The following is a 26,976-nucleotide window of genomic DNA, read 5'->3' as shown; positions in this document are numbered from 1 at the left end:
CCGTCCACCCCCCCCCCCCCCCCCCGGCAACGCTGGTGGGTAAAATTATTAGTCTAATCTAATTCAAACACATGTGATAGCCCCTAACACGTAACACCAAAACACCACTATGGATGTTACCCACAAGGGGCGTAAAGAATGTATTCTTTAAGTGTTTTAGTCAATCAACTTCCGCCCCACCCGTATCACTCCACTTCTTTTAATTAGTTAATTTGTTTATATATTTTCAAAGTTATTTAATTACTTTTAAGGACATTCAACCACTACTAATAAAACTTGAAAAAGTTTTTGTTTCAATAGTGAAGGGAAAAATGAACTCATCATCTTATGATGAGAGGGTCTATGTTAACGTTTTTGATTTTTCACTCCAACCCACCCAACAATTTTCTTTTTTTTTAAAGCAAAAAAACAAAAAAACACTTAAGTTCAATATTATTTTATAACAAGTTGTACTTTCTCTAAATAATGCGTACAAATATTTATATTATTAAGTTATAAATAGTCAATATATTATAGGTGATTATTGAGTTATAAATAGTCAATATATTATAGGTGATTATTGGTGGAGTACGAGAAATAAAATACGCCAATTCGAAGAAATTATTTGTCTATTTTATTTTTATTTTACTTTTTTTTCTAAACGTATTAGAAGTTATTTGTCCGTTTCATTCACAACATTTGTATATGTGACAGTGAAATCAAGTAGCTGGCTATCCATGTTCGTTTGGATGGGGAAACTTCTGAAGACCTGACCAAGAGATATCAAAGTCTCAAATTTCTTCATGCATAAGATGGTTGGAAAAGTTTTAATCATGTGACATCCCATCATGTTCACATAAATAAGCCTTTCGTGACATCCAATTGATGGATGAATCTCTTCTAATCTGTTACATTTCTTTAAAATCAATCTTTCAAGACATGGTAGGCCCCTAAAATTTGGTGTACAATATAGGTTCTGCGAATGCTGGAGATCAAGAATTTTTAAATTTGGTAGAAGCTGTTGTACGACAATTAATACGTAAAATCAAACAAAGTAGAACCTTTTCACGTACAAATTACATACTTCGTGATGTATGGATCATCATGGGAGAGAGCTTTTTAGACAGTAAATTCTAATTGTGTTAAGAATCATATCATTTGTATATTTTAGAAAAAAAGTGGCAACCATGATGAGGCCGCCTTTGTCGCCAAAAGAGATTTAATAAAAGAGAGTTTAATTAAAAAATATTTAGTATTCATACAATTTCAGGGCCACTGAGCATCGTGTAACAGTTATTAAGTGCAAAAAATGAGAAGAGTAGGAGGTATAAGAATCAAGTTTTTCATTGTAGAATAAAAGTTCAAAATTTCGGGGTTTATATGTTTTCGGTAGTTACAAATCAGTTTATGGTGGTTGCAATGACATGAAAGACAAGACATTAAGTCTACCAAGTACACAATATATACCTAGTCAAAAGTTATTTTCATTGCTTAATCAAAGCACGTCAAAATAACTCAATACGAATGTCAGTGAGACCATACAATCTGAATACTAGAGGACTTTGAGTCATCTAAAATCTCAAATGTCTTTTTATTCTTATATTTTTCATCCCAAAACTCTGAGCAATTTACTGTTAGGCCCCTTGAATCACCCGGTTTACTTGTCCTAGGAACAAGTCCTACGTTAAGTAACAATAAGCCATCAATCTGAAATGTAATACTAGGGTGTGTAGGATTCCACCATGAGGTGTGCCTCAATGAACCAAAGGGTACATAACCCATCCTTACGAAGCTATAAGATTCTGGTTTCTTATTGAATTCCTTCGGGTAACCAGGTTGGGATTCCATGGACAACATCTCCTGCTTAAGAACTATGGTACATGTCGGCCATTCATTAGCAAAAACCCAAAATAAAATTCCGCTAAAGTCACTATACCAATTGTGAGGAAGTTGCATTGTCGTTAAACTCCTTAAATCAGAAATTGCATACGTCTCTGAAGGTCCACTCGGAAGGTGGATACTCATAAAGCGATCTTGATCTGCATTTACCTGTAACATAATTCCATTAGAATTTTGACAAAACATTATTATTATTATTATTATTAGAAAGGTTGAAATTCAAGGACAAGATAAAGTTAAACCTGGAGTATGGAATGTAGTAGCCTATCACCATCTCCGATCAACTTCTTACTATCCCAAAGTGAGACTTTCCACAAACATTTATAATTTGACAAGTCTTCTACGCTCTGAAGTGACACACAACCATTTGCTTCGAGAATAGCTATGCTTGATGGGAGATCCGGCATTTCTACAAGGCTTTCGCAATATGACAAGTTCAGAAGCTTGAGACATGGGATTTGGGAGAGGCTAGAATGTAATCGTGTAAAATGGTTTCCACTTAGGTCTAGTACTTGTAGGTTAATAAACCCACTCATATCAGATGGCATGTCTCCATCTCCCAAATTGCACCCACTAAGCTTCAACTTTCTTAAATTACGTGGAAGTTGAGGAAGCTTTGGACTCGCCAAGGTGTTTTGACGAAAAAATTGTAAGTAGATACGATTGTAGGTCCCGAAACCGGATCCGACAACGAACGGCTTTGCTCTTGATACGTGCTCGAGACGGGTGCGGTAAATCAAACGACCGAACATAAATAATATAAAGATCAAATAAATGAACGATCTCGTTGTCGGTTAAAGATTTGATATATTAATAAACGAACCGACCCACCCAATGTGAGCTCCCCTTCGGTGGATGATTTACACCATGAAAAACACACACATAAAATGTAGACAACAAGGACATATTTATAGCAAAACAAATTCTATCTAGAAGCTTTCCCGATAAAGTTAAACACGCTTTCGAAGCTCTCGTCTCGTGTCCGGATTTCTCGCCGACATTAATTATTATCTTGACCATAAATATATAACGAGTTTCGTACTTTGATATCGCAAGTCACATTCTGGCCTTACAATCACCCCCTTGACTTGGGATCTCAAAACTTTGTCCCACCGTGTCTCGCATCTTCACAAATCACCCGACAAAACGATGCCTCGTTATTTCAATTCACCCCCTCAAGGTATGATCCACCTATATTTAATCTTGAAGTAGTTCTCGCTTCTTCGGATCTTAAGTTGTATATAGGCATGAGATGAGCTCGAATATCCACAAATCGATCTCGAATTACCGGATTCAATGATCAAATGAACAAAACTTATTAATTCGTTCGAAATTCACCTTTCGGATCCAACTTCTTGAACGCCTTAGAAATAACAAGCTTTGAACACGGTTAAACAAGACGAAACCCGAACAAATTTTGACTTTCTTCAGTTTGGTCAACACGAAAAATAAACAACTTACTCGACCCAAAGACATCTTGCAAACATGTGGCTTGGTTGTAGTTGAATTACTTTCTTGTGACCAGGCCCAATTAAAACATTTTATCCCAATAGCCCAAGTTATAAAACATTCTGATCCATATCAGTAAGCCCAAATAAAACTATTCTGGCCCAGATCACAAAGCATAAGAGTAAACCTTGCAGGCCCAAATTCCATTTTCAGCCCAAGCCCATTCAGATTAGGTCACAAAACAAAAATAATACCTTTAGTTTTTCAGTTAAGTTTCAGCCGTCATCACAAGATCACCGACCGGTGACCGGAGCTGGAAATCCGGATTCCGGCCACCACGTCCGGCACCTTTACGAGCGCCACCGCCGCCGTCACCTGCAACCTCCAACCACACCCCGGTTACCACTGCCGTCTCTCAGACCACCGCCGGAAATCGTATTCCGGCCACCACAGATCCGCCGCCGATAACCGACATCACCATCACCACAACCGGCCATATCCAACATCATCTCCCTAGGTCATCGACAACCTCCATCTCCATTTATAACACACCAGCCCCTCACGACATCCTCCATAACCACCCGTCACCAACCACCGGTGACCTTCTCCAAACAAACCGATTACGGTGACTGGCCACATCACCACCGTCGTATACCGACACGTACCAGAATGGCAGCAACCACCGCCTCCCTCACTGTCGACAGCCTTTCTGGCCGGAAAAATTGTTCTCCGGCCAACACCCATCATCGAACACCCCTTTTTCTTTTCGATTTTAAAGCATAACCAACAGATCCGACTCTTCATAAAACTTCACAAAACCCCTAAACGAACCACTCAAACGGCTGAACCCGGATTTAGAGACCCGAGACGAATTTCAAACACCTTTATTTTCCCAAATCTTTGATACCACTTGTAGGTCATCTAAATGGATATCAAGACTTGACTCGGATCAATCCGTGTTGTTTGTTAGCGGAAATCACCAACGACACTCGGATCTCGGATCTTAGTTTGTTTGGTTTATTTGCTTGAAAGAGAGAAAATGAGAGAAGTGGATGAGAGAAAGAAAGTTCTTTATTTCCAAGAGTTGTGAAAAGGGGTTGGAGTTAGTTGGATAAATGGGTTAAGTGGCCCTTTTATAGGGTCCCCATTTATCCAAAACTTACAAAATAAACGTACAAACTAAACGTACCGAGTACGTACTACACCGACTAAAAGCAAACTAAAACGACATATACAATCCTAAAAACAATATAGAATATTGGCCCTACAATCTCCCTCTAGGATTGAGTATGTCGAGGAACCTTCGTCAAATTCTTTGCTTCGTCTTTATTTCTTGAAACTTAGTACTTGTCTTGATCCAGGATCTTGAACCAGATTGGATCTTGAACAGTTCTTTATTTTCCAGTCTTATAGACTTGAACTTCAATCTTATTTTCTGGGAAGGATCGGCAACAGCAAATTTTAGAAACATCAGATGCGGGAGGCTCGACATCTAATTTTCTCTTGTTGACTTTCTTGCGCCAACTGGTTTCTTTCCTTGTCTTCGATTACAATCAGTTCTTTTTTTTTTAGGTTCAACCACCAACTCTCACGTTCTCGTTTTCTTTTTAAGTGCTTCAACATCTGCAACTCCAAGCAGACATGATTTTGATCTACCTGTCCATGTATAGCTGCACAAACCTTAGAACGATAAGATTCGCTCATAGACCCTCTCGAGGGTCAAGAAGAAATCGTTCATAGGCCCTCCCAATTTCAATCCCTCAACTTGTAAATGATTTGTTTAAGTCCCAGATTTCTAACGAACTTTGCATGAATGACCTTGACAACAAAACACATGATTTTGAATGAAACAAAGTTTAACAAAATATGTACGAACATAATAAAAACTTAAAATCTTTTTGGCATTTTCATATATTTTAAATATAACGAAAATATATACATAACATTTTGAAGTTAAAACTAAAATAAAACAAAATCCAAATAAACAATAAAAGATAGGAGTAAATATGAAATTAATATTATATATCAATAATATTTACAGAAAACGTTTACTAAATTATTTTTCTGAGAAAGATCACAACATGGAATCACATTATCTGTTGATGTTCTATATCACACTTCTATTTGGACATTATTATGCCAAGAATCCAAAGTCGATTATAGATATAATTTGTCCACTTTAAACTTAACAAGTATTTTGATGTCAACATGATACGTTAAGGTACAATTAGGCACAATGCTTGTGTGGTCCCCATTTAATCCGACAAATTATAGACTCCATCATACCTCGGGCTTAATTTGCTTTCACATGTCATCTCAACTTGACTTAAACCTTTCTTAGTTGATCACAGTAATCTTATTAACACACTTGACACTTTGACTTTGTGCACTTGAAACTTTGTACACTTAACTCGATCTAAAAAGATTAAAATAAAGCAGAAGTTCAGGCCATAACAATCAGGTCGGATAATACCATATTATCGCGCAGAGAAAGTCCAAGGCTTGAAAACACACAAGGTGAGCTCCCCTTGGGTGGTTGTTTACACACTAGAAAACACACACATAAAATGTAGACAACAAGGACATATTTATAAATTCTATCTAGAAGCTTTCCCGATAAAGTTAAACGCGCTTTCGAAGCTCTCGTCTCGTGTCCGGATTTCTCGCTGACATTAATTATTATCTTGACCATAAATATATAACGAGTTTCGTACTTTGATATCGCAAGTCACAGTCTGGCCTTACAACGATTAATAAGATTCTTGGATGATGCTATTGATTCTTGACTTGTGATGGTTAAATAAAGCTCCTCTAAGCAACATTCCTCATCGAAAAAGTCCCCTGCTAATTTCTCAAGTTGCTTACAGCCAGAGAGATGAAGATATTTCAAACGCTTTAAGAGACGAAAATTGCCCTCTATCCTTTTTAAATTGCCACACTCACTTAAATCAAAAGAAACAAGGTTGGTACAAAACTTTCCAACTGAAGGTGGAATTATATCTATACCAGTTCTATCGAAAAGAAGATTTACCAAGCTATCCATATCCGTTTGGATATCCGGAAACTTTTGAAGTCGAAAGCAGAATGAGAGATCAAGAGTCTCCAATTGTTTCATGCATATGATGGGAGGAAAAGTTTTAAGTTCTTTACATCCCCTCATGTTCACGAATGCGAGTCTTTTGTGATATCCTATGGATGGATGGATCTCTTTTAATTGTTTGCAGTCCTCTAAAATCAGTGCTTCAAGACACGGAAGACCATTGAAATCCGGTGTCGTTGTTAGGAGGAAGGAATAATGGAGATCAAGAATTTTCAAGTTTGGAAGATCCTGTTTTGAGACAAGTATAGAAAAGTCAAATAATTTGTTGCCTATGGCCAGATTAGGTGGGAGCTGATTTTTACACTATTAAATATGATCTATAAAATAAATTGTACTATTTATATACCTTATGCGACAACGTACACTTCAAAACAATCTGTTAAATGTACGTCGTAACTTTGAAGGCATAAAAACACATCCTTAATTTAATTATGCCTGACCCTAGCAACCTAAATGATGACCAACCACAGAGAGATGTAACTGAAACTTCAAAAAAGTAAAAAAATAAAAAATCTTGAGCATTCTCATCCTACCTCCAAAATCTTGTGAGGGGAGTTTGTAAATATAGGGTAAGGTTTTGAGTGATTGTGAGTGTAAATTATAGGGTAGAGAGAAAAAAGGTAGTGATCTTTTATAAATTTGGGGAAAAAGTAGTAATTTTTTTGTAAATTATAGGATAAAGAGAGAAAACTGTAATGATAAAAGTGTAAAAAAATATTATTTAATTAAACAGAAGAGAAAACATAATTTTTTTTAATACTATTATAGAGATGGAGATGAAGGGTAAATTAAAAATGCTCTTAGTTACCATTGTTTAACAATTTGACCCAACAATTAAGATCAAAACTTAAAAACAAGTTACCAAAATAGACATGTTGACTAAATATTTTTGAAAATAAGCATTCTCTTTTTACCCTACAACTAGACATCCATTTAAATCAATCATCTCGCATCAATTAAGATCATATGGCCATTGAGGCTAAGCCTTAGCGAACCCTTTTTACGTTAAAATTAATAAAAAAAAAATATTATGATACATGCATTCTAACCAATAAAGATGGCACACATGTCACCGATAGGCTTTTTAGCCTACGAATCCACCTAGCTAGCCGTGTGTGCCACATAAGTGTTGGCTATAAAAGACACGCCAGCTTAGCTGGCTCCAAGAAGACGACAAAAAGAAGAGAACACTACGTACTAAGCTTGTGAGTATTTGTAGCCTACAACATGATGTAGCAGAAACTTTTAACAAAGATCGTCTCTAATAGTTTTTGGTTCAAACCGTCACATCAGTTTTTTTAAACACCACATTTTTTACTCCAACAATACACATTCTCAGACCATCTTTACATTTCCACATCATCACTTAATTTTACATTTATTTTAAATAAGAATTTTGCAATACTATTAAATGTTTAATTTTTATTTAAAATAATGGTGAAACACGGGTTGGATGAGTAGGACTTCTTGTAACGTTTTTTTTTTGCTAGGACTTCTTTGTAACGTTTTTTTTTCTAGGATTCTTTTTAATGTCTAGGACTTTTTGTAACGTGTTTTTTTATTAGAATTAAGCACTGTAAAATAGATAATAAAATCGTGAAAAAACTAGGCGTTTTTAAAAAATAACCGTTAAAAAGATTTAACCGTTAAACTAGCCGTTACATAAAAAGTACACAAACAAAAAAATACATCATTTTTGAAATAAATATAAAAAAGATGTATATGTATAACATTTTAATATATTTAATAAATATAAATATGGGTCTGTGTGTGTGTGAGGTGAAAGATAAATATGGGTTTTTGATGGTTTGAAAAATCAAACCTCAAAATTTGGTTTTTGGTTTGAACCAACCATTGGAGATAGTCTAAAAGAGGATTTGTTGGTCAAATTTAGCATACATGTGAGACCATCTCCAACAGTTTTTAGTTCAAACCAACCATATCACTGCCACTCAACTTTTTTAGAAACCATCTTTTACTCCAACAATACACATTCTCAAACCATCTTTACATTTTCAAATCATCACTTACTTTTACATTAATTTTAAATAAGAATTTCACAATACTATAAAATATTTAATTTTTATTTAAAATAATGACGAAACACGAGTTGGATGAGTAGGACTTCTTGTAACGTTTTTTTTTCTAGGATTCTTTGTAATTTGTAATGTCTAGGACTTGTTGTAACCTTTTTCTAGGACTTCTTATAATGTGTTTTTTCTAGGACTTTTTGTCATGTTTTTTTATTTGAATTAAGCGTTGTAAAATAGATAATAAAATCGTTAAAAAACTAAGCGTTTTTTAAAAAAACTAGCCGTTAAAAAATTTAATCGTTAAATTAGCCGTTACATAAAAAATAAACAAACAAAGAAAATACATCATTTTTTAATATAAAAAATATGTATATGTATAATATTTTAATATATTTTATAAATATAAATATGGGTGTGTGTGGGGGTGGGGGTTGAAAGATTTGATGTTTAGGACCCATAATATGTGGTTTTTGATGGCTTGTAAAATCAAACCTCAAAAGTTGGTTTTTGATTTGAACCAACCACTCTAATGGTTTAGGTTGGTTTGAACCAATAAAAACCAACCATTAAAGATGCTCTGACACGTTTAAACTCTTGGTCAGAAGGTGGGTCCTTACTTTCTTTAATGCATGTGTAAACAAAATTTTTTTGACAGAATATCATATTATTAAACAACTTAATTTTAAACAAAAATTTTAAATTAAATTGATTAACTTCTCAAAATATCATCAAATTCAAATTCATTGTTTGTAATCCCAGTCTTCATATAATGTTCATTTTCGAATTTGTCAAACTATAAGATTCATGTACCTTACGCCCTTTCCAAAGATGTGTTTGCTGACCCCTAATCGATATTAGACAACAAAGCTTGGCTGGATGAAAATTTGTTAGAAATGAAGATGTTGGATACCCTTCCCAATAAATCCACCGAAGCTTCTTCATGTTTGCAACAACATCAGGAAGGCGTGGATGACTTACATAACCTGGCAACAGAGAATTTTCAACTTCAAACAAATGGAAATCCCTAACCTTAATTGCACCAACATGGGGAAGATTTGGATGGCTAATATAACTTGGTAAAGCTAATACTTCAATATGGTTATTTTCCTGTGTTTAATAATCAAGGAAACCATGGTTATGTCACTATACAAACTATGTAATTAGATAGAACAAATAAAACATATTGTGCTAATTAAGAAAGCATAACGTACCGTAAAGTTTTCAGCTCCCATACCACAAATCTCTACAATATCTTTCTCTTGCCAAATTCTACTATGTTTTTCAGGACGATTAGGGTGTTCCCCTCTAACAATGTAGTGGGCCATTTCTTCTACCAAGTCGTGCATGTCAAATTTTCCATTTGAAACTTTTATTAGAGACTTTTGTGTCAACACCTTTACCCCTATAACAGGGTAAAAGCTACAAGCTTCAAGCACTCGCATTGCCCGGTCTATCTCCCATCTCCTTAAGAAACATGCAATATCTAAGAACAACTCTTTCTCATAATGTTCAAGTCCATCATAGCTTATTTTTAGTCTTTCCATGACCTTAACGTTTGGGATGCGTTTTAACTTGGCTAAGGCACTAATCCACTCATCCATGTCTTTATCAAATAGAAAAGAACCCAAAATTTCAAGTGCTAATGGGAGCCCACCAGCGTAAGAAACTACATCGTGTGAAAGCATCTCGTAATCTTCAACAGGTTTATCTTTCCTAAATGCATGTCTACTGAAGAGTGTGAGAGCCTCGTCATGTGACAGCATACTCACTTCATATATATTGTTTGCATGACGAGTAAGTAAATGCTCATCCCTGGTTGTGATCATTATTCGGCTTCCCTCACCAAACCAATCGGGCGAACCGACTAGTGCATCTAGTTGCTCAAGGTCATCAACATCATCAAGAACAACTAAAATCCTTTTATGACATAGCCTACTTTTTATCATGCTTCTTCCCTCTATCTCACTTTTTATCCATGTTGCTTTTTTCAAAATATGTGAAACAAACTTTTCTTGCAAGTTTCTCAAACCATGCTTCCTTGATTCCTCACGAATATTTTCAAGAAGACAACAAGCTTCAAATTCGTGATAATTTTTCATATAAGCAGCAGATGCTAGAGTAGTCTTACCGCCGCCCCCAACCCCCAATATTCCAACGATGCACACACCACCGGACCCAATTGCCAACATTGATTTCAATTCCTGCAAGCGAGTCTCTATTCCAATGAGGTCTTTATTAACATTTGTAAGTAGGAGAGATAACCTACTGGAAATTGTAGTAAAAATGTCCTTAATGCATTTAGCTTGATGCCTGCACAATCAATACATAAGGAAATATATATCATAGAAAGAATAATCATATACATGCATAGTGACTCTTTGTGTCTAATTCATTTGATATTTTAATACATGTGACATATATTTCTTTTGGATTTTACCGTGTCTTGTAAGAAAGTGACAGAAACCGGAAACCTAATTTAGTGAATTAAGATGATTAGCCACGTTTGAGATAGGCATACTATATTTAAATACAACTAGTTGTATGCGACCAGTGTGTTGCAACGGGGGCATGACACGAATTCAGTCGGTTTCCATTCGGTGCATTATGGTGCTTGTTTGTACGATACCTAAATACGCTACAACAAACGTAAAAGAAAAACAAAAAAATGAAATTCGTAATTTATAAAATCTACATGTGTACTGCAGCGACATCGACTCAGTTTTTGCACATCAAAACATAATAATGGAACGTTTTGGCGTAATTTATAAAGTTCGAGACTGGAAAATAAAAAAATTATCATATGTATTAATTTGCAACTCTTTATAACTTCTAATGTGGTACATTTAGCTTCTTATGTTGTACTATGCTTTGAGAAGTTGTATGTGGATCATTGTCGTTTGTACATTTTTGTTTGTCTTTCTTATGCTTACACGTATTCTTTTACTTTACACCTATTTCTATGCCACACTCTCTTTTCATCATCACCGTGGCTTGCCTCTAGGCTTTGCCTGTTGGTATCATCGCAACCTTCTTCAACCACGACCGTCATCTCCACTGTTCTCGCATCTCCCGCCATCGTCATCATCAGTTTAGCACCACTAGATTTAGGGATTCGATATGGAAACCCTAGGTGGTGTGCTGACGGCAGTGGTCCGGTGGCCGGTTGTATATATGATGGCGGCTTTGTGTTTTGAATAGCGTTTAAATTAAAGCTAGACACAAACCCGCGCAATACATTTTAGTTTTGTGAAGTTGACTGGAATCCAATCTTAAAATGTGCTTTTTGTCTAATCATGTAACTTTACTTGCCTAACTTTGCTCTGGATTCCAATCCTAAAATGTGTTTTTTTTCTAATCGCGTAACTTTACTCGCCTAACTTTACTCTTTGTCGCGCGGGTCCTTTATGCTAGTTAATTTTAAATGCAAAAGAAAAAGAAAGTCAAATTAAATAAAGCAAAAAAGAAAAAAAATTAAATAAAAAAAGAAATGTAAAAAGAAAGGGAGTAAAGGAAATGAGGGAGTGCGCTAACAAAACGAATGGGCTAAAAAAGTAAGAAGGATTGAGAGCCTACCGTGACCTACGATTTAAAATTAGCATTATTACCCCATCAACAAACAAGATGTAAATCTTTGCTTTATGTTAAGAGTTAAGAGCATTCTAAGTCGTCGATGCTCTACATTTGTATGAGTAGGTTTTGTAAATTACATGGTATAATCAATTATGAGTAGCTATGACTAGATGACATATAAAATATTATATGAGAAAGTTAAATCTGGGATTTAACTGTTTACTTAGTATATTTTTTTAATATTCACTACAAGAATATGAGCCTATCCCGACGACACCTATCCCGACAACAAGATGTTGTCGGTATATCCAACCCTATCCCGACGACATGTTATCGGGATAGCAAATCCCAAATTTCTTGACTAGTCAACACACATGTCAATTGTTAATACGCGAGAGATTGTTTGACTAAACCAAACCTTTGACCCGACACTTTTCCCGACGACTTGTTGTCGGGATAGAGTTTTTATATTTTATTTTTCATTTTCTTTAAAATCATTGTAAATTAGAAATAAATTTAAAAAATTAACTACCCAATCTCGATGACATGTTGTCGGGATAGAGTTTTTATATTTTATTTTTTCTTTTCTTTAAAATCATCTTAAATTAGAAATAAATAATAAAAAATTAACTAACAAATCCCGACGACATGTTGTCGGGATAGAGTTTTTATATTTTATTTTTCCTTTTCTTTAAATTCATTTTAAATTAGAAATAAATAATAAAAAATTAACTACCCAATCCCGACGACATGTCGTCGGGATAAAGTTTTTATATTTTATTTTATCCTTTTCTTTAAAGACATAAATAAGAAATAAATAATAAAAATTTAACTAACAATAAGAAATAAATATGTATAATGTATTTTTCCTTTTCTTTAAAGACATAAATAAAAAATAAATAATATGTATTTGTGTGTGCTTATATATATGTGTGTGTATGTATGCATGTAACCATGTACGCATGAATGTATGTGTACATGTACCCATCTATTTAACCATCAATGTACATATGTATAATGCACGTAAAGTATATGTATGTAAGTTTGTATATATGTATGTGTGTATGTATGTATGTACGTACATACGTACATATATGCGTATGCATGTATGTATGTATGTATGTATGTATGTATGTGTGTATGTGTATTTGTATATGTATGTATGTATGTATGTACGTACGTGTATGCGTATGTATGTATGTATATGCTTATGTATGTAATAATGTATATATGTATGTGTGTGTGTTTGTATGTAAGTGTGTATGTATGTGTGTGTATTTTTATATGTGTGTATGTATATGTATGTGTGTGTGTGTATTTGTGTATATATGTATGTGTATATGTATGTGAATGTATGCATGTAAGTAGTTATGTATGAATGTATGTATGTGTGTGTATGTATGTGTATATGCATGTATGTAAGTAGTTATGTTTGAATGTATATATGTATGTGTATGTATGTATGTAAACGTTTCGTGACAAAACCTATATACCGACGACATGTAATCATCAATGTATGTATGTATGCATGCATGCATATAGCCATCATTGTATGTATTACAAATACAAAAATAATTAGTTGAGAAATATAAAAACAATTATTTGAGATATAAATTAAAAAAGAAAAAAATTATAAATGTCGTCCTAGTCGGGATAGAAAAACAAAATTATATTTTTACTTTTTTTTAAAAACATAATACACAATAAATAATAAAACATATAAAAATTAAATAAATACAAACTAATCCCTACAACATGTTGTTAGGATAGAAAATTAAAATTTATTTTTAAAAAGCATTATACATATAAATAAAAAGCAAATAAAATTAAAAATATGCTAACTAATCGCGACGACATGTCGTTGGGAAAAGTCACGATCCGTGTGATTAGTTAAATGCTTTATGGCCCTATATTAATTTTGATCCGATGGCTAACAACACTTCTTCTTTCACCATCTTCTCCATTTCAATAATAAATGTCCATCATCCATCCATTTACTTCATTAACACCAAACCCTCCATCAACCACCACCTTCAACTTGCAACAATTATATCTAGACCGCCTTTAACCACCACCGTCACCTTCAACGACCACCATCAAACGCCACCACCTCCGTCAAACGCCACCTTCAACATCTCCGCCTCCGTCTTGCCACCATTAAGAACTTCAAACTACCACCATCAAGATCTCCTTAGTTTTTATATTTCATTTTTGAAGTTGTTCGTATCTTGTGTTTGTATGTAATTTGTAATACCGATTAACACCGATTTAATGAGAAATAAATTGTTTTGTTGTTGTTTATAACTTTGTTGTTTGGATATTATGTTTGACATTACGTTGTATCTCGCGTTTGTTACGTTTTAAGTCTTGAAACTCGTCCCCGAAAATTTTTCCGGCAAAATCTCCGGCAAGGCATTAGCAGCAAACTTTAATGATGCTATTTACATATACCGACGACAGGTCGTCGGTATAGGTTTTTTTTATTTTTTTTATTATTAATCCTTTTCGTTTTATAAACAAATAAATGATTTTTTTAATATTTTATGTAATTTCTTTCCGGACGACATGTCGTCGGGATATGTTTTTAATTATTTGTTTATTAAATATTTTTTTCCTTTTTTAAACGAATAAATGAATTTTTTAAAAACTTTTTGGTAATTTCTTTACCGACAACATGTCGTCGGGATAGAATTTTAAAATTTTTTTATTAAATCTTTTTCTTTTTATAATTGAATAAATGATTTTTTTAAAATGTTTTTTGTATATCTGTCCCAACGGCGTGTCGTCGGGAAAGATTTTTCTTTTTCTATCAGGACGAAGCAATGCCGACAACACTTATTCCGACAACTTATCGTTATCGTCGGAACAAGATTTTTAAAGTTATATCGACGACATGCCGTCGGGAAAACTTCAAAAAACGTTGTGTAGGTTCCCAGCCGGATCTACACGAGATATCTCGTTCTACGTAGGTGCGGAATCCCTACGTAAGACGTTACGAGTGTAGAAGACGATACGAGTTAACACAATCGACCACACGTTACAATAAACAAAGACTCGTTATATTGCAACCGGAAACACGTGATACAATGATCACTGAATACAGAACTCGTAAACACGTAAACTCGAATAACTGATTCACTATCTATACTGCCGTAACCTAGCTGATTATAAAGGCGACAACTTCGCCTGGCATGTTCAGGCGAAGTTGTCCCTAACTTCGCTTAGTTCACAAGTTCGCCTGTATCAGCGAACTTGTGAGCTAACTTCGCTTACATACAAAAACACAAATCTAACAAACTCGATTACAGACACTTGACGCTGAACTACTGACATCATGTACCAACAAACTCCTCATTGGCAGTAGCTTCATATCTTTATCTTCAAACACGTGTCTTGTAATCTTCAACAATCTTGTGTCTTCATCTTTAAGCATGAACTCCTTCACGTACACAAACTGATACAATTCTTTGATATTTCTTCGCTTCGTCTTTCCAAGCAGGAATATAAAATATCTTCTTCTCATTCAGCACCTGCAGATCAGCTTGCGACAAGTTCACTAGATGCATCGGATCATAGACTCTCAGCAGCTCTTGTTCATCTTCGTCTTCCATTACTGCTTCAGCTGTCTCACAATCTACATACCACCACTTCAGGTCTTTGAGCACATCCTTGGGCATCTGTTTCATCGGCACCTCTTTTAGACACCAGATCGGCTTATACTTCATAATCATCCAAGGCTTGCCATCTGCTCTCAACCCTCTATCTTTGTCTTCGATAAGTTTTCCCTTTTGTGGTTTCAACAGCTCGAACTTCTTTTCCTTTATACTCTCCTTCCATACTATCTTCCCGATGACTCTAGCCATATTATCATCACTTCGATTTATCAATCCCAATCTGGCTAAGTCTTTCACTTCACATTCAGGCAATGTATTTAACGATCTCAGCAGCCTTTTGAAGTACTGAACACCATCATATCTCTTAATCACAAAGAGCCTCAACTGCTCATCATATATCCAGCAAATGATCCCCTTTCTCGCTTCAGCATAGCCTCTAATGTTGTAACTCTTCTTAAACATAGTAGGGACTGCCGGTTTCTTCGTTTTTACAAACCATTGAGCATAGCCTTCTTTCCATCTAGGCTGCTCTTCCCATTCTGTCTCATCATTTCCAATCTCTTGACTCATATATGCGTTATCGACTTCCGGTATCTCATGCTCCACATTCTCTTCTACAATCTCTCCCTCTTCAATATCATTATCAATCACTATCTCTGCACCAATCTTCTCTATCTCATCCACCGGTAATACATCATCATCACCTACAAATTCATCATCCATCTCCTCAACGTCCACTACCACCACATCATCACCACCAGCTGCACTTGTTGACTCCCCCTGAGTTGTGGAAGTCCCAAGAGCTTGTTCAGTTCTTGGCAACTCTCCACATGCACCTTTCGATGCATTGGGATCATCGTCTCTATCATTGCGCTTCTTAGTCCTCAACTCATCGCCTTTACAGCTCGTCTCCCCCTGAGATGCCAAGAACTCCTTCAAAGCATCTATGATTTTACCATGTTCTACTAGCAGGGACGACTGCATCTGATTCTCAGCAACTAGGCGTTGAATAGCCTGGGTCTGGATAAGATTAATCCTTGACTGTTCTGCCACGACCCGTTCAAGTGCTGCTATTCGTTCAGAGTCTGATAAGGTTGCATCGAAATCAAACCTCAGATGTGATATATCTTGAGTGTACTGAGGAGGGATTTCCGATGTAACCGGGACCTCAGAAGTAGGCATAGACGTAACCGCAGGTGGTATCGTCACCGATAACCCTGCAGTGGCCACAACCGTCGACTCAATAAATCGTGCCACGACCTCCGTTGGAGTAAGAGTTGAAGGTGGCAACGAGACAATCTCCGGAGCCGATAGTTGGAATGTAGTTGGTGGGAGGCCAAAGGCAGATGAGGTAGCCACCACGGGAACATCCGTGGCGCTTGACCTTGTAACCTGTAATGATGAAGGGACCATTGTCATACCGGACAGTGCGGGTGGGGTGAAACGTACCACCCTCGAGCTCTCACCAGCTCCCGATCCTGCACCTGCCCGTTCCCTTCTTGATCTCCGAATCAACTGATGTACCTCTTCTTCATAGTCTGACTCGCTGTCATCATCAGTTCTCTTTCTTTTCCCTTGAACCCGTTCTTGGTTAACTAGAATTCGTCTCGCTACAGCCAACTCATCATCAGAATCAGAGTCAGCCACCGTTGTAGCTGCCCTAGTCACGTTCACACTCGACACCCTCTCAACTGAGACTTGCACATTCTCTTCAGGGTCTACCCTCTCCATGTCAAAGAATCCTTGACCGCCAAACTCTGCGTCAAGATCTACATTCTCCTCCGGTGACACAACAGGAGCAGCAGGTATAGCTTGAGGTGCTCCTGCCTGTTGTGGTGCCGGGTCCCGAAACTCGTCCCCACGAGCAGGCACATACTCCGGGTTGATCAAGTACCCAAATAGTGGAGTATGCCGAGGACGGAGCTCAGGTTTGCTCCTTGCACTGGAGGATCTGCATTGGGCGAAGATCCTTTTGCTCACACTTTCAACGTATCTGATCGGGCGGCGCTGAGGTAGCGTTGAAGCAACATGATTCAAGATCATTTGGAGGAATCTTGGATACATGATAAATCTCTCACGCGCCACCGCTCTTCTTTGTCGATCAATCTCGTAGAAGACCATCTGACTAAAGCTGTAACGCTTATTATAAGTCAGAGCAGTCATCGCCGACTGCATGGTCGCGCCCATGCCATCAGTTCCCGCCTTTCTCCCTGACATGCATACAATCATGACATGCATGAGAAAGCGCCACTGGTCAAGTAAAAACCCCTTCCTTCTCTGAGTATCTCCCAGGGGACCAGAGTATCCCATCCTCAGAAACGCTCCATCACGGAAAGGAGCCACAAAATCTGTCGGGTCATCCCTCGTCTCATCTCCAAATCGTAAAGCCGCCCGGATCTGTTCAGATGAGAACTGAACAATGTGATTGTTGACTGTTGCTCGTATCACCGGGGGCTCGACCCTACAGTCATATTCCACAGTCTGCCAAAAATCCTCAATGTTTGGCAAGGATATTGGCAGTGTTGTCGTAATCGCGTGGAATATACGCGAGCGTAGTAAGAATGTGATGATTTCGCGGAAATCATTAACTCCGCTCGCCTCCGGGTCTAATGTTATGTACATGTTATGACCCGGGAAGAACTGTCTTTGGTTATCACCACCGTCATCACCGCCTGCACCACCTACAGCAGCCATATCTGCATCAAACAGACTAAGTTAGATAAACGTTAAAGCAAATCACAAGTTCGCATGTTACCATGAGCGAAGTTGTGATTTATTCTATATAGGCGAAGTTAGAGGTGGGGCGAAGTTGGGAACAACTTCGCCTCAACTTGAACTTCGTCTGTGAACTGTTAAGTAAAAAGGTCCAGGCGAAGTTAATGATAACTTCGCCTAACCACAACATCGCCTCATAAACTGTTTCAAAACTAATTATCAGGCGAAGTTAAACCTCAGGCAAAGTTACGGATAACTTCGCCTAAACTGTAACTTCGCCGAATACGAAACGGCATCAGTTAAGGTTTTCAATCGACGTGAATCGGGTCAATTTGGAGATTGTGGTCAGTTAAGCATATGTTGTAGAGACGATCTGGACGATTAATATGTTTATGATCACGTGAAAGTAAGTTTGAAAGTCGGGTGTTAAGGTTTCGGAAAAACGAGGTTGTTAATCGGGTTGATACAACCTCTGAAAAACATCAATAGTCAACGAATAATCGATGAATCGACACTACACACCTTTAATCGGAGTTGAAAACGAGAAAGAATGAACACAGAATGATCGATGGTTAAGTTCGCTTAGGGTTACGTAGGATAAGTTCGCTGGGTTTTTGAAATTAATGAACAGTTTGACCTTTACTCTTCTTTATATAGGGTCAGATTTATTCAGGCGAAGTTATGGATAACTTCGCCTATTGCAGGCGAGGTTATGCACAACTTCGCTGATATTAAAATATTTCAAAACCAACCCCATAATTTGAACAATTTGCAATTAAGTTTTAAAACAACCTTCAAAGCGTTAAATGATACGATCAAGACCAAGTAACCAGGTAAAAAATCATACAACTACATAAGTAGGAAAAAAATTTTAAAAATAAAGTACACGGGATCAAATTTCAGTCTCGATAGGGACTACCATGTTTTAGAAAAGATCCGAACAGTAATCATACTAATTACGTGACTGTCACACAGATCCGTGTTTAGCTGTATTATGACATAAAGAAACAAGTTGTAAGCAGGTAAATAACTTAGAATGGTTTTCATCGTTTCTGTGATACGGGTTAGGTTCAATTAAGCTCAAAACTTAAGTGGGCAACAACTCAGAGATTATGATACCTCCTATCTATTCTCAAAGCGTATTTGGCTTTCCCCAAGTCACCCCGAGTTGACCTCGACCCGTAGTGTCTGATTAAATAGTAATTCCTCTTCGATCTTCAGACTCTTCTTCCCGTTTTCTTTCTTACATCATGATTGAGAAGTATTAATTTATGAACTCTAGAATATCTCAATAACTCACAAAAATATTTTTTTTTAAGCATTTACACAAACTTCAGAGTAGTAAATAACTGCAAGTCCCGAATCTGGATCACTGCAGTTTCTTGACACACTATCTTCACGGGAATCAGAACACTCACGGGCTCGTGTATGACTGGGTAATCGCTTTTCTGCCTATCATTTGGAAAGGTATATGCGGAGACATACACAACTCTTAAGGAGTTTCCACGTAAAATCGAGTAGATTTAGTTAGTATCACTTCTACTTTTACGCACCATAAAAAGCTACCATTACATACAATGACTGTTCTAAAGTCTTTTAGGCCTAATAACTTCACTAGTTAAGCACACAGAATCAGTATATGTATCACTTTCCAAGGTTGGATCAATTTTCTGTTAAACATAGTAAAGGAACTTCTTACGAAGTAGTAGACTTGAAAAATAATTTCATCTCCCTAAAAAATTTTTTTAACTTCAATCGCCCCGATCAAATTGAAGTTTTCAGGTAAACGGTTATCCTGAAGATCCAATGGATCAGCTGGACCGACCACATACAGGTATGTGTCCTTCTTACTAAGTATGATCGACTAATTTTCAGCGAAAGAATAAAAACACATCATAAACCGCCCCGGTCACTTTCAGTCATCTGGTTAATGGCTATCCTCATATTCTAAGTAGAAATGAGGACCAAACATATCCGAAAATATGTCCTTCAAACTGAGGCAACCGACATAATTCAAAGCGATAGTGACGTTTTTTTTTTTTTTTTTTTAAACAAAGACAAAAAAAACAAAAAAAAAAAAAAAAACATGGTTACTCGGGATTGATCATCCCGCTCAGCTCAACAAGCATAACTCGGACTCCGATTCAGTTGCTTTCGACAGAAGGCACGATTCTTCTGTTGCCATTTCAGTCGACCTCATGTCCATAATATACGTATTCTTTTCTCTTGGAGCCTTCATAACTATCCAATCCTCTGGTATCTTGAAACCAGGATGTAGCACGATCGCTTCATTCTTGGTAAAGTGCACGGTGTAGTCTTTGTCACAAATCTGCGAAACACTCAGCAGATTGTGCTTCAGTTCTTCAACAAAATTTACTTTCTCTAACGTCATCTTTCCGTTAGTCACCGTCCCAATTCCTGTGATCCTTCCACCACTCTCTCCAGCGAAACTCACTCTTCCTCCCTGAACAGGTTTCCATTCGTGTAAAAAACTTTTGTTACCCGTCATGTGCCGGGAACAGCCGCTATCCACAACCCATAGATTGTTTGCAGCCCTGTTCAACTGTTCCTGCACGATTAAAACAGATGATTAAAATCTGGGGACCCAAGACCTATTGGTCTTGGGTCGATACATCCCGTACCTTGGCTGTCCAAAGTTAGTATCAGAATAATTTCTGTAAGTCCTAAAATGATACCTTCTTGGAGATTAACTATGAGGCCATCCATACCTTCTAGAATTAAATGAATTATTTCTCATGATTTGGTTGTTAACGGGGAAAAACTGAGGTTGATTTCTTTGAAAACCTGGATTAGTCCAATTTCTGAACTTTGAAGAGTTTTCATTTTTACCATTATAGTGATTAGTTCTATTCTCAGTTTTTGAAGGTCTCATACCTCTGAATCTCTGCTTCAGAGGGCAATCAGCAATTAGGTGTCATAATTGATTACATCTGAAACAACTCCTGTGTTCAACTTTCTTTTCAATAGTTGTTTTAGATGATGAGGCTGCATTACTGCCCGTTTGTCTCACATATGGTGGGACATACGGGTTTAGTGGAGATTTCTTTTCAGTTATTTTATGTTTCTCTCCACTTTTTGGTAACACTGCCTTTTCTTTTGTCTCACTCGACTCGGATGACTTATCCGAGTTTGATGAGACAGGACTAGGAACAGAAATCTTCACATTAGACACAGGCTACTCGTTTCGCCTTTATTAACTTTTGGATCTTTAATAGTTACCTTAACCGGAACTGTCTGACTATAATCAACATCGACAGATTTCTGATTACTAGGATCATAAGTGTAATTATGATTGTAAGGTGGTGGAACTTCATGATAACCAATTCCTCCCCTTTTAACTGGGGAACTTTGATCACTAACGAGGTGATCAAGTATAGCGGAGGAATTTCTAAATTTCTCAAGTTTCCTGTTAAGTTCCACCACTTTCACCTGGTGATCAGCTATCTGTTTATCCCTTTCAGCTATTAGTTTGGTTTTTTCTTCTAACACTTCATAGCTCAGATTAATTACTTGAATTTTTTCAGCTAGATTTGCTTTAAGACTTCTAATATCTTTTTCACTAGCTTTTATTCTTACCTTGTAACTATTTTCTCTAGCTTTAGTGAAATGATGATCTTCTTTTAAGGTTTTAAATTGAGCATCCAAACTAACATACTGATCAGTTATAGTTGTCAATTGTTCAGACAGATTTTCACACTTAGTACAAGGGAGTTTGGTACTTACCTCAGAGAGCTGGTCTTTCACATCTGCCATGTAAGCTTCATTTTGAGCTTCTGCCATGTAAGCTTCACTTTCGCCAGTCACTTTCTCAGTATCTGCAGTTTCGATGTTCGCCAAATTGGCATGTTCGAACACTTCTTCAACATGCAGATTCCAGTTATACTCCCCGTCTTGTCTGGAAATCATGGCTCTATTCTCATTACCACCCCCACTCTGTTGTGTAGACCTGTTTTGACTGCGTTCTACACGTTCATTTGTGCACTCCTTCGCAAAATGGCCATTCTATTGACAGTTGTAACACCTGACCTTCGACTTATCGAACCCTGGTCTTTCACCAACAAACTTCCTACCTGTCTTCTTCATAAACCTCTTCACCCTTCTCACAATCATCGCCATCTGCCACTGCAGATCCATCTCTTCCAGATCATCAGCATCGATCTGATCATAGTCTTCATCCAATCTTGCAGGATCAACAATCTTACCCTGAATGTAATTTTCATACGAAGCAATGAAAGATGCATAGAGAGCAAACTGCTGTTCAGCAGATTTAACACTCATGGGCATCTTTGAGTAGTTGTTGTTTGAAACACTTGGGGAAAAACTACTCTTGGTTGCTTGAGGTTTAGAAGCATTTGATCCTCCAGCTACAAAGCACACATCACCATTCATGTTGAGAGATACATGACCTTCATGTGTTGAGTTAGCGCCTGACTCTCCCTTTGAGTAGTAAGCAGACGAATCAGACTTCGAACTTGAACTTGAGTTTACTTTTGCACCATACATTCCTGGATCCTGAATCTGATCAGTTGGTGTCTCTTTTCGAACCATGTTTAGTTCAAAAGTTCGTAGCTTGTTAACTGCTGTTTCCAGGTCATAGTCGGTAAAGTCTTTGTCTTCTCTCATCAACACAGTGTACATCTCCCATTTCGGTGGGAGAGCATCAAGAAGCTTTTCAACGATCTCATCTTCTTTGTAAGTAATGAAATAGTTGTTGAGTTCGGTCATCAGATGATAATATCTAGTGATGATATCATCAAGTGATTCATTCTTCAAGTACTTGAATACCGAGAATGGGGTTTTAAGTAGTTTAATCTTTGATGCACGAATCCCCACATTACCCTCAAAACGGTTTTCAAGTGCTTCCCAAAGCTCTCTAGCAGTTTTATACTTTCTGAAGGTGTGTAGAATCTCTTGTGGAAGAGCCATTGTTATCGCTGCATGAGCTTTGCTTTCAGCCTCATACATTTTCTTTTCTTCTTCTTCCATCTCTTTGTATTTCTTTATCTGATCACGACCCTCATACTCTGTAGTTGGTGGAATGTAACCATCTTGTATGCACACCCACATTTTAGCATCTTGGTACTTGACGTATTGCTCAAACCGATCTTTCCACGCTACAAAATCAGTTCCTTTAAGCATCTTCGGTGCCTTTGTAGCTGAACCCGCTTACACTTCCATCTTCACCAGTTCCGTAATGTTTATTGAAGACATCTTTCACAAAACACAAAGAAACCCGAAAAATAAAAATTTTATTTTTAACAGTACTGTAGGCGAAGTTGTGGATAACTTCGCTTAAGTCTGAACTTCGCTGATTCTGAACTTCGCTCCCTTTGTTAAATTCGCCTGATTCGGCGAAGTTGTGTATAACTTCGCTTAAGGTAAGCGAACTTGTGAGGTAGGCGAATTTGTGGGTAACTTCGCTTGAGATAAGCGAACTTGAGAAGGTAGGCGAAGTTGTGGATAACTTCGCTTAACCTTATATCTTCGCCGAAACCCTACGAACAGTGACGGCAACTTCGCCTGATGAACACGAAGTTTTTGCAGGTTTGATTTCTGGATTTTACGAGGTTTGTGAAGGTGTAATGGGTTGTTTATGATGGTAGGAGGTGAGTATAACACAAAAACTCGATAAACACGTCCCGCGAATAGTCGAACGGAACGATTTCTACACCCGCGTGATAATCCCGAACCACAATCACGAGCAAAAGCTCTGATACCAATTGTAGGTTCCCAGCCGGATCTACACGAGATATCTCGTTCTACGTAGGTGCGGAATCCCTACGTAAGACGTTACGAGCGTAGAAGACGATACGAGTTAACACAATCGACCACACGTCACAATAAACAAAGACTCGTTATATTGCAACCGGAAACACGTGATACAATGATCACTGAATACAGAACTCGTAAACACGTAAACTCGAATAACTGATTCACTATCTATACTGCCGTAACCTAGCTGATTATAAAGGCGACAACTTCGCCTGGCATGTTCAGGCGAAGTTGTCCCTAACTTCGCTTAGTTCACAAGTTCGCCTGTATCAGCGAACTTGTGAGCTAACTTCGCTTACATACAAAAACACAAATCTAACAAACTCGATTACAGACACTTGACACTGAACTACTGACATCATGTACCAACACGTTGTCTGGATAGGCAAGAAATGTTGTAGTGATTTTTTGAAAGTGATTATGAGTAGAGGATAGAGAAAAGATAATAATAAAGGTATAAAAATGTATTATTTAATTAAAAATGAAAGAGAAAATATAATAATTTTTATTGTAATTATATGGGGCTAGATAGAGAATGGGTTGAGAATGCTCTAATATATGCTAGATACCTAGTAATAGTAATTAAATAAATCTCTAGTGGTAGGAATTCAAAATTCTATAATAAATTCATTATATAATGCTTGTACAACTTGGCGCCTAGTTGTACGTGCTACACATTGATGTCTAGTATTTTGGTAACAGGCCGGTTGGAATGTGTTAGCACTTCGCCTTAAATTCTTTTAGCAGTCATTAGAATCAGTGATAGACTATTGAATCATTCGATCATCTCTATTCCACTCTCGTAAGTAAACTCATCACAGGTGAAAATACTTGCTGCCCAAACCTAAAACCCCCTGGCTTTTGTTGTATATAGGGCTTAAATCCGCCTCTCATTTTCAAATTGAAGTGTGGCATTGGGTGTCTCACCTGATCCATCACTTGAGCCGGGATGATCGGCGGGTTGACCCTAAGTAATGAACACTTTTTATCTTTGCTTCTAAAGATTAGATAATTAAATTTTTAGATATGATTTTGGTTTAAATTAAGTTATTACAAAAATAGCTTAGGTTTTTTTTTTCTTTTTAATTGACTGAGAATTAGTATGCATTTAGATTCACCGTGTACAAATTTACAACTCGTATATTCTATTGCATCTTTACCTTAGCCTTCTGAATTTGATTATTTATATTGGAGATAAAGATAACTTATATAGACCCATTTATACGCAAATGAGTTGAAATTGACATCTCTAGATATGATGCAACCACCTCAAATAGTTACGGTTTATTTTAAGAAAAAAGGAAAAGAAAAATACCCATTTGCGAAGTCCTTAAGGACCCATCCCGAAAGATTGCTAGCCGTTACCAAAGCTTTTCTCCATGATTTAACCTTGTGCCTATTTTCCCCCTCATGTTTCGAAAATGCTTCTTCATATTTCCCCTTTTGTTTTCTCACATCCGAGGGATCTACGTCATAAAATACAGGCATGACAATTTGCCCTCTCTTTTCCATGCACTCTATAATATAGGCAAGCTCATCCAAACACCAAGATGAATCTGCATAATTTTTAGAGAATACAATAACAACAATCCGTGATTCTTGGATAGCCTTCCGGAGGGCTGGACCGATTGACTCACCCCGAGCAAGCGTTTCGTCATCCTTAAACGTGTTGACTCCTTGCTGTACAAGAGCCTCATATAGATGGTCCACAAAGCACTTGCGAGTGTCTTCACCTCTAAAACTTATAAATACGTCATGATTCCAAGATTGAGAAACAAAGGCAGGATTTAAGTGAGAGCAAGACGATGAAGATGCCATTGAATGTGTTCGGAATTAGTTCAAAAGCAAGTAGTGGAAATCAGGTCCAACAAGAGAGATGTGGATTTGAGTAACTAGCTAGAAAATGTTAAATATTCGAGATATTCCCTCCTTCAAGATAAGTCACATGCAGGAAACTTCATAATACTTTCAATAATACTAATTTTTTGTTACATTCTAATTTCTTTTATTAAAAAAGTTAGTGGATTGAGAGTATGAAGATTAAAATACCATTGAGTGTCAAAAGAGACGGCCCATTGGATTCCTTCATCTTCCTTTGTATTTTATATAATATAACTTTTTTTCTTACTTCTTGATTTGTATTTTAATTTGCAGGCAAAAAGCTTACCTAATGCTGAAAGGTTAAAAGATGGCTTGTCATGTGATCCTACTAGTAACTCGAGTGGCATTCAGAGCTGGGTTTTGCATTAAATTTGGGGGATGGTCAAGTGGCAGCTCACTGAGGCATTTCATCGAACACCAGCAAAACTTTGTCGAAACTGTTCACAAAATCCAAATAATTTGAGATTATGTCTTGGACACTTGCTGCAAATTAAGAATGAAAAGAAACGCATACCTTTGATTTGAGAATGCTAATTGCAAATTTATTACATGCGAAAATAAGAAAATAAGTGAAAGTTTTATAATCTTCAAAACACTGCCTATTGAGTCTATTGGGCCATCGGTTCCTGGACCCGAATTGAAGCTATCAATTTTTTTTTATCATAAGTTGGATAAATTTACAATTAACCTTCAATGAGTTTAAGGATGTCATGTGCCACCCAATCGACAAGAAGCCAGTTATAATTACACCCTCATGTCTTGCAAAAGCAACTTGTGAGTTGTGAACAGTTACACCTATAATTGCACTTGCATATAACTCATGTCCACCACCACCTGCATATACATCGGCCGTGGATCCAGAAGTTCTACAAGTTTCCGAAAGTGTGTTGGTGATTTTAAGTGGCATGACATTCCTTATTAACCAAGAATTTGTCATGTCCAC

The 26,976-nt window shown here is 37.0% G+C and overlaps 1 protein-coding gene across 1 annotated transcript; it reads right to left on the bottom strand.

Moving 5' to 3' along the window:
* Nucleotides 1-1,475: 1,475 nt before the first annotated feature.
* Nucleotides 1,476-26,160, bottom strand: LOC143626118 (disease resistance protein Roq1-like). The gene is made up of 6 exons (XM_077096282.1): nucleotides 25,468-26,160; nucleotides 9,672-10,770; nucleotides 9,271-9,567; nucleotides 6,192-6,655; nucleotides 2,121-2,541; nucleotides 1,476-2,028 (listed from the first exon to the last, which is right to left on the bottom strand). Exons 1-6 carry the CDS (start codon nucleotides 25,968-25,970, stop codon nucleotides 1,507-1,509), a joined length of 3,306 nt encoding a protein of 1,101 aa, XP_076952397.1. The 5' UTR covers nucleotides 25,971-26,160; the 3' UTR covers nucleotides 1,476-1,506.
* Nucleotides 26,161-26,976: the final 816 nt, after the last annotated feature.

This window comes from Bidens hawaiensis, unplaced genomic scaffold (genome assembly GCF_021521415.1).
Source record: "Bidens hawaiensis isolate Kalapana, Puna unplaced genomic scaffold, B.hawaiensis_p1.1 tig00004282_1, whole genome shotgun sequence".
In the NCBI taxonomy this organism is placed as follows: domain Eukaryota; kingdom Viridiplantae; phylum Streptophyta; class Magnoliopsida; order Asterales; family Asteraceae; genus Bidens; species Bidens hawaiensis.
This window is presented reverse-complemented; position numbering and strand designations above follow the sequence as displayed.

Bases quoted from the DNA above. Each gene is read 5' to 3' on its own strand.
- LOC143626118 (XM_077096282.1), bottom strand. From the start codon at position 25,970: ATGGCATCTTCATCGTCTTGCTCTCACTTAAATCCTGCCTTTGTTTCT. The intron at 6,656-9,270 runs GTACATGAATCT...GTCTCAAAACAG, and splicing joins ATCTTTGGAAAGGGCGTAAG to GATCTTCCAAACTTGAAAAT. The intron at 2,542-6,191 runs TAAGCAACTTGA...CGGGACCTACAA, and splicing joins TATCTTCATCTCTCTGGCTG to TCGTATCTACTTACAATTTT.